Source organism: Hemiscyllium ocellatum, chromosome 28 (assembly GCF_020745735.1).
Source record: "Hemiscyllium ocellatum isolate sHemOce1 chromosome 28, sHemOce1.pat.X.cur, whole genome shotgun sequence".
Taxonomy (NCBI): Eukaryota; Metazoa; Chordata; class Chondrichthyes; order Orectolobiformes; family Hemiscylliidae; genus Hemiscyllium; species Hemiscyllium ocellatum.
The window spans coordinates 7,060,021-7,078,015 of NC_083428.1; the positions used below are offsets into that span (position 1 = coordinate 7,060,021).

General features: G+C 44.2%; 1 protein-coding gene across 1 annotated transcript in view; it reads left to right on the forward strand.

The window, feature by feature from the left end:
• The window catches only part of LOC132828965 (beta-1,4-galactosyltransferase 2-like), a 59,051-nt gene that overhangs the window by 28,905 nt on the left and 12,151 nt on the right, over nt 1-17,995 (forward strand). The window contains exons 3-5 of the mRNA XM_060846199.1: nt 4,042-4,277; nt 7,993-8,180; nt 16,787-16,909. Coding sequence (XP_060702182.1) covers nt 4,042-4,277; nt 7,993-8,180; nt 16,787-16,909 — 547 coding nt within the window. The remainder of the gene's footprint in view (nt 1-4,041; nt 4,278-7,992; nt 8,181-16,786; nt 16,910-17,995) is intronic.

Below are 17,995 nucleotides of genomic sequence, written 5' to 3' on the forward strand. Positions count from 1 at the left end.
TGTTACTATGTTAAAGGCACTATATAAATGCAAATTGTTGTTGATTAACACAGATTGGATAGTCCACCTACGTTCATAATCATATTTATAGCTCTCCAGTAGTACTGGCTCAGTTCTGCACAGTGACAGGATTTTTCCAGCCCTCTCAGTGAGGGGGCTGGTTGGATTCACCGAATGAGAGTATCCCACTGGGGTTTGCTCTGGAATTTGAAGCCAGAGCAGCTGTCACTATTCGTCAAGGAGAAGGAGTTCAATATCTCCACCCTCTGACTCAGGAATATTACCACAGAGCCAGAAGCTGACTCCAGCCCTTTCTGGTTTGTCAGTCTTCACTGTGGCTCCTCAGATATCTCACCTGTCTCTGAAAACAAAGATTGGGGTTCAAATCCTTCCAGACCAAACTCCAGACTGACGCTGTTCTCCTTTAGTCATTGTTTTAAACCCGAGGGCTTCTGTCCCTCTGCATAAATGCAAAAGAAATAAAACAAAGAGCATGACATTATTCTGAGAGCCACAGAATTCCTGGCCTAGTGTTTATCTCTATGTGAGTGGCAGTAATAACAGATTAACTGGGATCTTGCTCTACAAAATACACAAGTGTATTTTCAACATTAAGAAAGTGAGTACACTTCCATACTATTTAGTTTACCACAAATTAGTGTTTGGTAATTATGCTAGTTTAGGTAATAGCATATATAAAATGTTATTCTAACATTTTACTTTCTATTTATAACATACACAGTGTGCTATAATTGGGTGTCCTGAGGTGATGAAAGGGACTTTGGTTTGTAAACAGTTAGGTCTGTCATCCATCAAAAAGATTATTTTAAATCAGTTCATCCAGGACAGGTGGGACTTGAATCCAGATGTTCTGGCCTGGAGATTCTGCGTCACAAACTCCTTCTTTAATAGTTAGCTGAAAGAGACACAATTATGTTTAGAGAACCACAGAGCTGTAACAGTGCAGGAGGCCATTCAGCCCATCATACCTGCTGTCTGAGCAGTTTAACTTTATGCTGATGTCCGGCACTTACCCTAAAACCTTTCTATTTAAATAACCATCTCATACCCTCTTGAATATCTCAATCGAGTCACATTCCAGGCAATGCATTCCAGATCATAACCGCTCGCTGTGTGGAAATGTTCAACCACATGTCTGATTTGTTTCCTTTGCAGAACACTTCAAAATCATGTGCACTCACACTCGATCAGTTTCTGAACAGAAACAGTCTCTCCCTATCCACTCTGTGTAGACCTGCTGATGATTTTCAAAATTCCAGTCAAATCTCCCTTTAACCTTGTCCTCTCCAACAAAACTAGTTCCAGCCTCTCCAGCTGTTCCTCATAACTGGAGCACCTCCTGTCCCGAAGGGTATTGGCTAATGTGGAAGGAACCTTTCCTTTCAAATGAACCAGAGTCATTCAGGAGTTGGGATGTCATGCTGAGGATGTTGGTGAGGCTTGTTCTGGAGTACTGTGTGCAGTTCTGGTCACTCTATTATAGGAAGGATATTGTTAATGTGGAGAGGGTTCAGAAAAGATTTATCAAGATGTTGACGGGATTGGAAGGTTTGAGTTATAAAAATAGACTGGAAAGACTCTGACGTTTTTCACTGGAGTGTAGGAGATTGAGAAGTGACCTTGTTGTGGTTTATAAAATCATGAGGGACATGGATAAGGGGAATGACAAGAGTCTTTTCCCGAGGGAGGAGGATATCCAAACTAGGGGGCGTAAGTTTAAGGTGAGGGGCGAGAGATTTAAAAAGGACATAAGGGCAACTGTTTTGCACAGAGTCTGGAATGAACTGCCAGAGGAAGTGGTGGGTGTGAGGGCAGTCACAACATTAGTGACAAAAGACATTTGGATAAGTGTATGAATAGGAAATGTTTGGGGGGATGTGGGCCAAGTGCAGTCAGGTGGGGGCCAGTTTAGTTTGGGATTATGGTCGGCATGGACTGGTGGACCAAAGAGTCTGTTTCTGTGCTGCATGACTCTCTCACTCTGTGAGGACTTACTGTGCACAAATTGGTTGCTGCGACACTTTAGATGTACTTTATTGACAGAAGAACTCTTTTGGATGGCCTGAGGTTGCTTAGGGCACTATGCAAATGCAGATTCTTTCCTTATTTCCTCTTAACCAGACGATTTGTTCACTCATCATTGCTTGCAACTTTAATGGCTATACCTCAAATTACTGGACCATTTCAGGGGCCAGTTTAGTGTCCTCCCACATTGCTGCGGGTCTGTAATAATGTGTGAACTTCAGTGGACTATATAGTTGGGTAGATACTAACTTAATATTTTGGATTTTATTGAATTCAAATTCCCCAGCTGCTGAGGTGGGGCTTGACCCCTTGTCTTCAGATCATTGTGTGGAGGTGACGGTGTTGGACTGGGGTGGACAAAGTCAAAGATCACACGACCCCCACTTACAGTCCAAAAGATTTATTTGAAATCACAAGCTTCAGATTATTAGTCCAGCCTCTGGTCTGCTAACCTGGTGACATAGCCCACTATCATGGTGGCACAGTTGAGGGCTATTGACCTTATACAGCACCTTTCAGACCCACAAATACTACCATCTGGAAGGATAAGGGCAACATATACATGGGAACACCACCCCCTGCAAGTTCCCCTCCAAGCCACTCACCATCTTGACTTGGAGGTGTACCACCCTTCCTTCAGTGTCGTTGGGTCAAAATCCCTAACCCATGGCAAGAATCCACTCCCCCTCACCTTCTCAAGCCAGGGAGGGGCAATAAATGCTGACCCAGCAAGTGACACCCACATCCTCCTATACATTCTTTTAAAAGGTGGACATATCAATGAACTAATCTTTCAGAGAGCCCGATCAATTCTCTGGTGACGTGAGTTGACAGAAACTGGAAGCTGATGGAGTTTAAGTTTGATTAAGAAATGGAAACTGTAAATCTAGTCCCAGTAATCTTTTCTCTGTAGCGTAGGAGGTTGAGAGGTGACCTGATAGGAGTTTATAAAATAATGAGATGTACAGATAGAGTTAGTGGTAGTTGTCTTTTCCCTGAAGTGGGAAATTTCAAGACTAAGGGACACATGTTTAAGTGAAAGGAGAGAGATTTTAAGAAGACATGAGGCAAATTTTTTACACACAGTGGTTTGCGTGTGGAATGAACTTCCTGAGGAAGTGGTGGATGTGGGTACAATTACAATGTTTGAAAGACATTTGGATGAGAACATGAACAGGAAAGGTTGGGAGAGATATAGGCCAGAAACAGGCAGGTGGGACTAGTTTGTTTTGGGATTATGATTGGCAGGGACCGGTTGGACCGAAAGGCTTTGTTTCTGTGCTGTAATACTCTGATGGGAATCATTGTCAACTAGCATGGAGTAAAACCCCATCTGGTTCACTAATATCCGTCATGGAAGGAAATCTTCCACCCTTACCTGGTCTGGCCTACATGTGACTCCAGACCCACAGCAATGGGCTTAACTCTTAACTGCTCTGTGAAACAATCCAATGACCTACTGAGTTTGAGGGCAGTTAGAAATTGCCAGCAATACCCACATCCCACAGAAGAAAAAATAAATGCCACCATACCTCTTGAGTTATCGTCAAGTTTTTTCCAGTCATTTTCTTTTGAGCTCTTATAAAGGATTGCAGTAGCTTTATTTGATCTTGTCTGCCTTGGGATTTATTATTGTCACATGTACTGAGATACAGTGAAAAATATTGTTTTGCGTGCTGTCCAGACAAATCGTACCTTACATGAGCGCATTGCTGATATTCTGTGCCCATTCCCGGTTGCCCTTAATGTGAGTCGAGGACTATTGGAAGTGAGGTGAGTGAGAGAGGAAAGTGAAGTTTGAGACCATGACTGGATTGACAATAAGTTTTTTGAATACTGGACCAGGCTCAAGGGTCCAAATTGCCTTTGCTCCTACTGTGTTCCACACTTCAGAATGGGGCTCAGTATGACCAGCGTATTCTTTTCCAAAACCTTTTGGCATTTCCCAATAGGATTAACAAATTCCTCTGCTTTTGTATTTTTACTGGTTAACAGTTGGGCCCCTGAGGATTGTGTTCGATGAGGAGCAGTCAATGGAACAGCTGGTTGCATTAAACACCTACGTGGAGTTTGGAGGCCACTACAAGCCACCGGACTGCATTCCCCTGCAACGCATCGCCATTATTATCCCGTTCCGAAACAGGGAGCACCACCTCCGGCACTGGCTGTACTACCTTCACCCGATCCTGCGTCGGCAACAGGGCGAGTATGGGATTTACGTTATCGAGCAGGTAGGTGATAGGGTACCTCATACCTCCGTTACCAGGTCTCTGTTCTCCAAGGTGAAAGGGGGGATTTGACAGAGGCGTTCAACATTTTGGAAGGTTCCACTGGAATAAACGCTGTCTCCCGTGGTGGATGGGTCAGTAGTCAGACAATACACAGATTCAAGAACCAGGGACACAGAGTATTACTTTACATGGGATTTGTCATGATCTGGGATGTGCTGCTTAAAACTGTATTGGATGAAGATCCACCCACAATCTTTTGATGTTTAGTCAAAGTCCAAGGTGAATTCATTCAAACATACAGCACAGAAACAGACCCTTTGATCCAACCTGTCCATGCTGACCAAGTTTCCCAAACTAAACTTTATTCCATTTGCCTATGTTTGGCCCATATCCCTCTAAACCTTTCCTATTCACATTCCTGTCCAAATGTCTTTTAAATGTAACTGTATCTGCATCTACCACTTCCTCTGGCAGTTCATTCCACACATGAACCATTCGCTGTGTGCAAAGGTTACTGCTCAGGTCCCTTTTAAATCTTTCTCCTCACACCTTAAAGTTACACCCCTGAGTCTTGAAATCCCCACCCTCATACCCCTTCACTCTCACCTTCACATCCCCACATTCTTACCCTCACACCCCTACATTCTCTCACCCCTACACTCTCTCACCCCTACACTCTCTCACCCCTACACTCTCTCACCCCTACACTCTCTCACCCCTACACTCTCTCACCCCTACACTCTCTCACCCCTACACTCTCACACCCCTACACTCTCACACCCCTACACTCTCTCACCCCTACACTCTCTCACCCCTACACTCTCTCACCCCTACACTCTCTCACCCCTACACTCTCTCTCTCACACACCCACGCACTCTCTCTCTCACCCCCACACTCTCACCCCCACACTCTCACCCCCACACCCCCACCCCCACACCCCCTCACTCTCACCTTCGCACTCACTGTCTCATACCCACGTTCTCACTTTGATATCCCCACACCTTAAAACCCACACCCTCACACCCCCACACCCTAACACACACACCCTCACACCCCCCACACTCTCATTCTCATACTCTCACCCTTACACCCCCACAATCTAACGCTCACACCCCTACACTCACTCTCACACACTCTCATAAATACCCACCTCTGTCAGCAAACACAGCACTGAGGAGGGCATTATGTTTGTCTGATATAGTTGATGGGTTGGGGGAGCTCCTTGTAGAATGGGACTGTTAGGAAATAGGTCAATGTTTACATTGAATCCAGTGGCTGGATGAAGTTTTATGATTCAGACAGCAAACTGTTGCTGAATAATGAGATCAGCAGTATCTGTTTAATGATTCATTCAACAAAACTAGGTCTGATTTTCCAATGCGATCACTCAAATCCAAGCCATACATTAGGTGGGCCCAGTCAGTAAATCAGCCCGGCAGCAGAAACCTTGGTTCTCCACCCATTCGTGTTGCCCCATTTCCTAGTATTGCTTTCTGCCACGATTTTTGCTTAAGAGATACTTCTTGCAATTGAAGCAAAAATGATGTCATTTCCTTTTTCCTCTCCAATTCAAACAGTGTCCTGTGTAAGTCTTTAGCCCCAGCCTCCACCCCACAGAAAGGGGAAGACACTTCTAAGTTCATGTCAGTATAGTTAGAACATAGAACAGTACAGCACAGGAGTGGGCCCTTCGGCCCATGATGTTGTATTGACCATGATGTCAAAGTAAAATAATCCCTTCTGCCTGCCCTTGGTCCATATCCCTCCATTCCTTGCACATTCATGTACTTGTCTCAAAGTCCCTTAAACACCCCTAAAATATCTGCCTTCACCACCACTTCTGGCAGCGAGTTCCACACTCCTACCTCTCTCTGTGTAAAAAAACTTGACCCTCACCTCTCTTTTGAACTTTCCCTTCTGACCTTAAATGTACGTCCCCTAGTTTTGGACATTTCAACTCTGGGAAAAAGATTCTGACCGTCAACTGTGCATCTTTGCAGACCATGTGCTGTAGGTGGACCCATAATGGGCCACAAGTTTTTAGAACTCTCTGCCTAAGAGAGTATTTGGAGGCAGGATCATTAAATGTCTTTAAGGCTGAGTTAGATACATTCTTGATTGACAAGGGAGTCAAAGGTTATTGCAGGGAAAGATGGGAATATGTTGAGGCGAACAAAGATCAGAGTCAGGAAAAGCACAGTAGGTCAGGCAACATCCAAAGAGCAGGACAGTCGATATTTTGGGCATAAGCTCTTCATCAGGAATCCCGAAATGTCGATTCTCCTGTTCCTCGGATGCTGCCTGACCTGCTGTGCTTTTCCAGCACCACACTCTCGACTCTGATCTCCAGCACCTGCAGTCCTCACTTTTTCTTAGCCCACAAAGATCAGCCACAATTTTATTTAATGGCAGAGCAGGCTTGTAAAGTGGTGTCTTGGAGGGAGTTCCAGGATTCTGACGAAGCGACACTGAAGGAATGGCGATATATTTCCAAAGGAAGGTGAGTGGCTTGGAGGGGAGCTTGCAGAAGTTGGTGTTCCCATGTATCTGCTGCCCTTGTCCTCCTCGATGGTAGAATGTGATCGATGAGAAAAACACAAGGGAAGGTGTTCAAGAGGGTGGATGACAGGAGAGAAGCAATAACAGAAGGCTTCATGGTGCATACTCTGAACAGTGTCTTGTACAACCATTTCCAAACTAAACCTCCCTACTTTTACCTTCCATTAACTGACGGCATTCCTTTTGGCTTCCTAATCACTTGTTATTCCTGTGTGCTAATTAATTTGTGATTCATGTACCGGGACCTCCAAGGCCCTCTGTACCTAAGAGTAGGTGTAATATGGCTTGGATCTTGTGGATCATGGGTGAATGTTATACATTGCAATATTCTTTTCCATCACACTCCTGACCTGTGCCTTGCAGATTGTAGACAGGCTCTGGGGAACCCGAAGGTGAGTTACTCACCAGGAAATTCCTGACCTCTGAACTGCTGCTCTAGCCACTGTGTAATGTAGTTCACCCAGTTCAGTTTCTGCTCAATGGTAACCTCCAGAACATTGATGGTAATGCCATACAATGCAAGAGAAGTTAGTTAGAGTTACTGTCATTGGAGTTGGTAATTGCCAGGCATTTGATCAGCATGACTGTGATTTACTGTTTGACAGCCCAAGCTTGGATATTGTCCAGGTCTTGATACCTATGGACACAAGCTGCCTCAGTGTCTGAGAATAGCATTGAACATTGTCAATGAACATTCCCACTTTTGATATTATGATGGAAAAAAGGTCATTGATGATGAAGCAGCTGAAGTTTGGACTTTGAAAATTACCCTTAGGCATCCTGAAGCCAGGTCCATGATCAAGATAGGTCTGAGTGGATTGGCCTTCAGCAACCACAAATGACTCCAATCAGTGTAGAGTTCTCCTCTGAATGCATGTTATAGCCAGCGAGATATTCTTGAAGCAAGGTATCCAATATACAAAATGTAGCTGTCAGTTGGTGCACAGCAAGATCCCATAAACAGCAATGCGGTCATCTGTTTAGTGACACTGTTTGAGGGATACATTGGCCAGCATGCGTTCTGCTCTGCTTTGAAGTACCATCGTGGGATCTTTGATGTCAGGTGAAAGGTCAGACTGGGTCACATTGGAATGTTTGCGTGCGTGTTTCTGAGCTTCAGGACTTGTTGTTAATCTGTTGGTCCCTTCCCACCAGGCCGGTGAAAACACCTTCAACCGAGCAAAGCTTCTCAACGTTGGATTTGTGGAAGCGTCGAAAGAGAACAATTATGACTGTTTCATATTCAGTGATGTCGATATTGTACCCGAGAATGACCGGAATCTCTATCGCTGCTCTCAGAATCCACGACACCTGGCCTGTGCCATGGACAAATTCGGATACAAGTAGGCACTTGGGCTGTAGCTGCTCATCTGAAGAGCCACCTGTTCTCACTTTTCATTTCCCCTTTCTCTCTCCTTTTCTGTCTTGATTGATTTTGTTTCACTTTATCTCCTAGACTCTCCTCATATCCTCTCCCTCTCTTTTCATCTCTCTCTCTCTCCCCATTCCTCCTCTCCTTTCTTTTGTCTCCCTCTTTTCTTTTGCAGTCTTTCCCTTTCTCCTTCTCTCTTTCCCCTCTCATTTTATTTCTCTTCTTTCTCTGTTGTTTCTTTTTGTTCCCCTCCCTCTTTTCTCTTTCTGACTTTGTCTTTCTCTCTCTCTCATTCTCTCTTGATCACTCTCCTGCTGTCTCTTTTATCTTTCTCTCCTTTTTCCTTTCTTTATCCCTCATGCATTCCGTAGTTCTTCTTTCTTTCTGTCGCTTTTCATTTTTCAATCTCCCTCTTTTTCTATTTCTTTCTCCTTTCCTTTTTCCTCTTTCTCCTTCCTTTCTGTCGCTCCCTTGTTTTATTTCTCTTGCTCGTTCAGTTGCATTCTTTATTTCTTTTATTCCACTGACATGCACATCCCCTTTTCCTTAGCAGCATTTTTCACTGAAATCACTCACAGAGACAACACCAGCCTCAGTCCTCCAGCCCCTCCCTCTCACATTGCTCAGGGTTTGGGGTCCTTGCACCAACAATACAGTTGGCTTGTTTGTTTGCCCTAATGAGTCTCTTGGCCAAGGGCAGTCGCTGGCTGAGTTTTACCAAGCAAGAGGCTTAGATGCCTGGTCTGTGCTATCTTCGTCTACACGGTGGCTCAGTGGTTAGTGCTGCTACCTCACAGCGCCAGGTACCTGGGATCAATTCCAGCCTCAGGTGACACTCTGTGTCGAGTTTACACATTCTCCCCGTGTCTGTGTGGGTTTCCTCTGGGTGCTCCGGTCTCCTCCCACAGTCCAAAGATGTGCAGGTTAGGCGAATTGGCTATGCTAAAATTGCCCATAGTGTTCAAGAGTGCGTTAGTTAATTGCACCAGTCATGGGAAATGTAATAATAGGTTCGGGGAATGTGTGGCTGTGAATTTAGGTATTGGTTGTCCTGGTTGGGTCCAGATTTTGTTGGTCTGAACATAGTCCGGAGTCCGTGCAGGGTCAGTCGATTACGTAGGCAGGTGCTGAGGAATGAGATGTGTCCCTCCTCTATCAGTGTTCCGAAAAGACCACTCCCCCCATGACTTCCTCGTCAGGTCCACACCCCCCACCAACCCAAACTCCACTCCCAGCACATTCCCCTGCAACCGCAAGAAATGCAAAACTTGTGCCCACACCTCACTTCCCTCCAAGGCCCCAAGGGATCCTTCCATATCCACCACACACTCACCTGCACCTCCATACACATCATTTCCTGCATCCGCTGCACCCGATGTGGCCTCCTCTATATTGGGGAGACAGGCTGCCTACTTGCAGAACTTTTCAGAGAACACCTCTGGGACACCCAGACCAACCAACCCAACCACCCCGTGGCTCAACACTTCAACTCCCCCTCCCACTCCACCAAGGATATGCAGGTCCTTGGATTCCTCCATCACCAGACCATAGCAAGACGACAGCTGGAGGAAGAGCGCCTCATCTTCCACTTGGGAACCCTCCAACCACAAGGGATGAACTCCGATTTCTCCAGTTTCCTCATTTCCCCTCCCCCCACCTTGTCTCAGTCAAATCCCTCGAACTCAGCACCACCTTCCTAACCTGCAATCTTCTTCCTGACCTCTCCGCGCCCACCCCCTATCACCCTCACCTTGACGACCTCCTACCTATCGCATTTCCAACGCCCCTCCCCCCTACCTTTTATCTTAGCCTGCTGGACACACTTTCCTCATTCCTGAAGAAGGGCTTATGCCCGAAACGTCGATTCTTCTGCTCCTTGGATGCTGCCTGACCTGCTGTGCTTTTCCAGCCACAGTAGGGGAATGTGTCTGGGTGGGTTACTCTTCAGAGGATCAGTGGGGATGTTTTGGGCCAAAAGGCCTGTTTCCACACTGTAGGGACTCTCTGATTATAGGATGTTGTAATGAAAGTCTGTGTTTTGTGTGTGCAGGGAGTACTGACTCAGGATGGCGCATGTACAGATATCGAAGTGCGCAGGGATTGGTTCAGCCTTAAAGCATTCTGTGGTTGAATAGTCTGCCCACATTCATAGACACTTGCTCGAGCTAGTTGCCCGGTTGAGCTGATGAGTCAAGGGGTTGGCATAGAAAGAAAGCAGACAGAGTGGAGACACTTTTCTTGAAACATTCCCTGGCGTGATATTGTTTGAACTCTCAAGTAGTTGGTGTGGTTTCTCAGTGGGTATTAACTGCAGTCGGATTTGTTGTTTCATGCACTGCTCCAGCACTTCTAATATTCCTGGTGTGTAATTAAAGGAGATGTAATTGGAGTAATGGGAGAACTGGTTACTACATAATTAAAATATACAAGATATAGAGTTTACAAGAGGGGCGGGGTTGACAGGAATGGGAGAAACTAAATGTTGACAATGCTGGGCGGTGTTGGTGCAAAACCATTCCAACTAAGCAGGGGTGAGTGATGGGCATCAGCAAACCTCACAGATCATTCTGTGCGAACAAGGGCTGGTATTTATAAAACCATAAGGATATAGGAGCAGAAGCAGGCCATTCAGCCTATCGATTCTGCTCTGCCATTCAATGAGGTCATGGTTGACCTGAAAATCCTCAACACCGTTTTCCTGCCTTTGACCCATAAGCCTCAATTCCACTTGCTGATTTCAAATCTGTCAATTTCAGCCTTGAATATACTTAATGACCCAGCTTTGATGGTCCTCTGCAATAAAGAATTCCACAGATTAACTACCCTCCGAGAGAAGAAATTCTTTCTCATCTCTGTCTTAAATGCACGACTCCTTACTGTGTGAGATGATGCCTTCTGGTTGTAGACTCTCCTGATTGCTTTTGCAAAATGTAGGAAGTCTCAAGGAAGGCTTGAACATTGAAAATGAAGTGTTTCAACTAACTAAATATTGGCAAAATACTATAAATGCTGGAAATCTGAGAGAGATATAGAAGATGGTGGAGAAAGCTAACAGGTCTGGCAGCATCTGTGGACTGAGAAACAGAGTTACCATCTTGAGTCTGGCATGCTTGTTCCTCAGAACTGAAGAACTCTGAAGAAGAGCTATACTGGACTCAAAATGTTAACTTTGTTCCTCACTCTACAGATGGTGAGTCGAAAAGTGTGGCGCTGGAAAAGCATAGCAGGTCAGGCAGCATCCGAGGAGAAGGAGAATTGATGTTTCGGGCATAAGCCAGAATGTGGAGGGGGGAAGGGACTGAGAGATAAATTGGAGGGTGGAGGTAGGGCGGGGAGGAAGGTAGTTGGGAAGGAGATAGGTAGATGCAGGTGGGGGTAATTGTGATAGGTTGGAGGGGAGGGTGGGGCCAAAGCCTCAGTTTCACTCATTGAAGAGCTCTTTGACAACATTTACCTTGGCGCCTGTGGGATCATGCTGTGCACTGATTAGCTGCTGCACTTTCTCACAGCAGTCAGTCAAATTGTGTTTCGAAATTTGTCTTGTTGGCTGCAATGTGGTTTGCATTATCCTGGGGCAGTATGAAAATCTGACTCATTTTCCTTCTTCCCTGCAATCACCTGATGGTGCTCCCAGTTCCCACCCTTGTCCCATGATGCCAATTCATGCAATTAACTGTCTATCTACCAGAGATCAGTGCTGCTACTCTCTCACCATCATCTTCCCCCCCCCCCGCCCCCTCCCAACCTTTTGTCACTCTCTTTCTCACCCTCCCCACCCACCCACCCACCCACCCCTAACCTTTCTTGCTCGCAAAAGCCCATCTGGTTTACTAATGTCCTTCAGGGAAAGAAATCTGCCGTCCTTACCTGGTCTGGACTACATGTGACTCCAGTCCCGTAGTAATGTCGTTGACCCTTTGATACATCATCACAAGGCACTCAACGTGAGGGTTGATACTGGTCTTGTCATCAATATCCTTAACCCATGAAACACTCTCTTTCTTTCTCTCTCTCTCTCTCTCTTGCACTCATGCTCTCTCTCGCTTTATGGGTAGCCCTGTCTCTCTCTCTCTCTATGGGGTATATATCTCTTTCTCTCTCTATGGGTATCCGTCTCGGTTATGGATATCTCCTAACTCTTTGTTCAGTCTAAAATGAAAAACAGGAAATGCTGGAAATCCTCAGCAGCTCTGGTAGCCTTTGGGACAGACACTCATCAAGCATGGTTTTGTATGTGTTATGCATTGGTGCCTGGAGACTGGGACTAAGTGGGGGTCATATCCTACACAGTGTGATTCATACTCAGCGGGTACTGATTTTCCCTAAATTGGCCAATCAGTGGGCAGAGTGTGGGATTTTCCTTTTTCCATTCACAGGATGTGGCATTGCTTGATCGTCAAATGTTTATTGCCCAGACAGCAGTTTAAAACGTCAACCACATTGCTGTGGGTCTGGAGTCACATATAGGCCAGACTGGGGTAAGGATGGCAGATTTTCTCTCTTAAACAGCGTGAGTGAACCAGATGAGTTTTTTGTGATAATCAGTAATGGTTTCATGGCAGATTCATAATTCCAGATTATTATTGAATTCAAATTCCACCATCTCCCATAGCAGCATTTGACCAGGAGCCCAAAACAACATTTCGGTCTCTGGGTTAATAGTCTAGCGATTAATATCACAAGACCATCGCTACCTAACATCGAGGAAACAACAGACTGCAGATTAGGGAGAGAGAGAAGGGTGCCTCAAAGTGGATTTCTCCTTTGAGTTATTTAAACGAACTCTCCGGGTACCTTTTCCAGGCCATTCCACGAAGGTCATGTTTGTATCCCACCATTACTGCTCTAAAACAGCCCCATGGCATTTCACAACAGTGAGTGATATCACTTTAAAAAAAAATTGACCCCAAGACAAATTAAGAAGACATTGGGACCAGTGACCAAAACCTTGGTCAAAGAGGTAGATTTGAAGAAGCACCTTAGAGAGAAATAAAAGACCTTGTGGGAATTCCAGAGCTCGAGGCTTCTAGTAGCTGATGGTACAGCCCCAAATAAATGTTGGAATAAAGGAAATGGAGGACCTTTCTTTGAAGTTATTGATGCATTTTTCTGAGGCGGCTCAGTTGGGTTCTGGTGACATAATTAATTAGATTGATAGATATACAGCGTGGAAACAGACCCTTCGGTCCAACTCGTCTATGCTGACCAGATGTCCTAAATTAATCTAGTCCCATTTGCCAGCATTTGGCCCATATCCCTCTAAACCTTTCCTATTCATGTCCCCATCTAGATGCCTTTTAAATGTTGTACCAGTCTCCACCAATTCCTATGGCATCTCATCCCTTACATGTACCACCCTCTGTGTGAAAAAGCTGACCTTTGGTCCCTTTTAAATCCTTCCCCTCTCTCCCTAAACCTATGCCTTCTAGGTCTGGACTCCCTCACCCCAGGGAAAATACTTTGTCTATTTATCCTATCCATGCCCCTCATGATTTTATAAACCTGTATAAGGTCACCCCTCAGCCTCCGACACTTCAGAGAAAACAACCCCAGCCTATTCAGCCTCTCCCTATAGCTCAAATCCTCCAACCCTGGTAACATCCTTATAATTCTTTTCTGAATACTTCCATGTTTCACAACATCCATCCAGTAGCAAGGAGACCAGAAATGAATATAGCATTTCAAAAGTGACCAAACCAATGCCTTGTACAGCTGCAACATGACCTCCCAAATCGTTATTAAATTATTCACTACTCTCGGTCTGATTATTTATGAAGACTGGTTGTAGGTTGCTCGCTGAGCTGGAAGGTTCATTTTCAGACATTTCATCCCCATACTAGGTAACATCTTCAGTGAGCTCCGAATGAAGCACTGGTGGTATAGCCTGCTTTCTATTTATATGTTTGGGTTTTCTTGGTTTGGTGATGTCACTTCCTGTGGTGACATTATTTCCTGTGGTGATGTCATTTCCTGATCTTTTTCTCAGGGGTGATCAATAGGATCCAAGTCAATGTGTTTGTTGATCGAGTTCCGGTTGGAATGCCATGCTTCTAGGAATTCTTGTGCGTGTCTCTGGCAGTCATTTCTGAGATGTTTTTGATGTAGGAGAGAGTGGCTAGGGTTTCTAGACGTGTTTTGTCTGCTTGTTTGGGTTTGTTGCTGAGAAATCGGCAGACTGTGTTCATTGGGTTCCCATTCTTTTTGAATACAAGGTATAGGTGATTTTGCTCTGCTCTGCATAGTTCCTCTGTGCTGTGGTGGCTCATAGAAATAATGTTCTAATGCAGCTTTGTTTGTGGATGTTGGGATGATTGTTTCTGTAGTTCAACGTTTGGTCTGTATGTGTTGTTTTTCTATAGATGCTGGTTTGAAATTGCCCATTGGCTGTTTGCTCTCCTGTGATATCTAGGAATGGCAGTTTGTTGTTGTTTTCCTCCTCTTTAGTGAATTTTATGACAGTAAGGGTATGATTGATGGTCTTGAAGGTTTCCTCTAATTTGTTTTGTTTAGTGATGACAAAGTTTGGGTTGGGTGGTTGGCAGAGCTGTTTGTTCGAGTCTCTGCATTACTGCCTCTGCTAAGAACCCTGATATCAGAGATCCTATGGGTGTTCTGTTGGTTTGTCTGTAGGCTTGGTTGTTGAAGGTGAAGTGGGTGGTAAGGCATAGGTCCACGAGCTTGACAATACTGTCCTTGCTGATGACGTTAGTTGTGTTTGGTATATGTGTCTCGTTGGGTCTTCTAATAGTGTTGTCAGTGTTTCCTTGGCCAGGTAGATGTTGATGGATGTGAACAGGGCTGTTACATCAAAGGAGACCATTATTTCATCCTCTTCTATCTTGGCGTCTCTGACGGTCTTCAGGAATTTTTGGGTGTAGGGGATGGAGTGGCGTGAGTCTTCAACTAAGTGTTTTAGTCTTCGGTATAGCTCCTTGGCCAGTCTGTACGTTGGTGTTCCAGGCTATGGATCTCAGATTTGTCAATTTTAGGTAATCTGTAGAAGCATGGTATGTTGGATCCATCTGGTTTCATTCTTTGCAAGTCAGTCTTATTTATTTCTCCCAATTTCTGATGTCTTTTGAGTAGGGCTGTGATTCAGTTCTCTAGTTTTGGGGTTGGGTCTGTCGCTACTTGTTGATAAGTGTTGGTATCTGCAAGTAGTGCATTTGCTTTTCAGTGTAGTCTCTTTGATTTAAGATGACTGTCAAGCGTCCTTTGTCTGCAGGTAAGCTAACAATATTTTTATTTTTTTTTAGTCTTTTTAGTGTTTTCTTATCTTTTGAATGTGTTTACTTCCATTTTCCTGTTTAATGTTGGTGTGACTGACTGTCTCATGGTTTGTTGGGTTTCTTCTGTGAGTTAGTTGTCTTTCAGTATTGTTTCTAATGCTGCTAAGAAATGTTTCTTGTGCACATCCTGGACGTTGTAATTTAATCCACTTACTAAGGCGGCTTTTTCAGTGTCTGTTAAGGGTCGGTCAGATAGATTTTTTTTTTATCCATGCTTCTGTGTTCTCAGTGTTGTTATTTTGTGTAAGGTTGTCTAGTTTTTTTTCATTTTCTGTGTTGGTCACTGTCTAATATCTATGGCTTGTTGTATTGTGTCTGTTGCATTAGTGAGTAAAGATTTTTGATACAAAGTTTCGCAGTTGTATTTACGGAATCTGTTGTGGGCATCATTAATTATTTCTCTTAGCATTCTGCAGCTGTTTTGCTCTGCTATTTTTTTGGTTAGCAGAAGTTTAATTTAAGACATTTAGGTGGCACCTGTTTCCTTAAGCATTCATACAGGAAGTGCAGCTGTTTGCGGGTGGTGCTCTGTTGTATAGCATTGGTTTCCCATTTTTGGGCCAGTTTTAACGTATTGTGCCCATAGGTGTTAGCAAGTTTTGAGAAGATTTGTAGCTCAGGTTGAGTTTTTGGATGTAGATTTGCTCGCTGAGCTGAAAGGTTCATTTTCAGACATTTCATCACCTGACTAGGTAACATTTTCAGCGAGCCTGTAGTGTAACCCGCTTTCTATTTATATGTTTGAGTTTCCTTGGGATGGTTATGTCATTTCCTGTGGTGACATAATTTCCTGTGGTGAAGTCATTTCCTGTTCTTTTTCTCAGAGGGTGGTAAATGGGATCCAAGTCAATGTGTTTGTTGTAGAGTTCTGGTTAGAATGTCATGCTTCTAGGAATTCTTGTGCGTGTCTCTGTTTGGCTTGTCCTAAGCTAAATGTGTTGTCCCAGTCGAAGTGGTGTCCTTCTTTGTCCGTATGTAACGATACTAGTGAGAGTGGGTGATGTCGTTTTGTGGCAAGGTGGTGATCATGTATCCTGGTGGCTAGTTTTTTGCCTGTATCCTTACATACAGATGAGGTACATATCACTTCAACTGGGACAACGACTGTGTCTGAAAACGAACCTTCCAGCTCAGCGAGCAAACCTACAACCAGAACGTCAACCTGAGCTACATATTTTCTCAAAACTTGATTTATCACAACTATTTCAGGAGGCCGAAACTTGCAGGCAATGTGGCCTGATTGAGCTTTGTACCTTTACCTCATTTCTGTGTCTCTGTTTTGATCCAGGTTGCCGTACACAGGATATTTTGGAGGAGTTGTGGCATTCACAAAAGAGCAGTACTTAAAAATAAATGGTTTCTCCAACAATTACTGGGGTTGGGGAACTGAAGATGACGACACATACAAGAGGTAAAATAAAGCAGACTTTTTAAAATTGGCAAAGTGATGTTTGTTGAACTTCCAGATGTGACTTACTCTTTAGATTTGAGTACAATCATCTCATTTTCATCTTCCTTTATTAACATTATAGACTTCAGTCGCAACAACTTTGTATAAGAATTGCAATGTGTATTAACTTGGGAAGATTACAGAGTTTAGTGTGCTGTTTTATATCTCACAGCTTTAAAGGAATAAAACAGAGAACTGCAGATGCCAGAGATCTGAAACAAACCTAAAATTGTAGGCGAGCTCCGATCTGATGATGAGTCACCGGACCCGAAGTGTTCGCTCTGGTTTCTCTCCTCGGATGCTGCCAGACCTGCTGAGTTTCAACAGCAATTTCTGTTTCTGTTGCTTTTAAGGGACATGCTCATGATGTCATTATTATATCACTGCATACGCCATTCAGCTCAGTGAGTCAGCTCCACCATTCAATAAGTTTGCATCTGATCTGATAATCCTCAACTCTACTTTCCTGCCTTGTCCCCATTAGCCTTGATTCCCTTCCTGATTAAAAATCTGTCTGTCTCAGCCTTGAAGATACTTGACGACCCAGGCTCTACAATCCTCTGCAGGACAGAAAACATTCCCTGAGAGAAAAAAAAATTCATCCTCCTCTCTGCCTTAAATTGATGACCACTTATACTGAGATTATGCCCTGTGGTTATAGACTGTCTCACAGAGGAAGCAACCTCTCCACATCAACCCTGTTAAGCCCTGGAAAAATCTTATATGTTTCAATAAGGAGTTCTGTCATACTTCTAAACATTAATTAGGGCAGGCCCAACCTACTCAACTTCTCCTCTTGAAAAATTCCTTCCAAAACTGGTGTTAGCCTAGTGAATATGCACTGCACTGCCTATTTAGTCAGTATATCTTTCCTGAGATAAAGGGTTCAACATTGTTCATAATATTCTAGGTGTGGTCTAACTAGTGCCTTATATAGTTTTAACAAGACCTCCGTATTTTTATATTCCATTCCCTTTGTCTAAAGGCCAACAGTCCATTTGCCTTCCATTTACCTACTGAACTTGGAGCTAGCTTTTTGTGATTCAT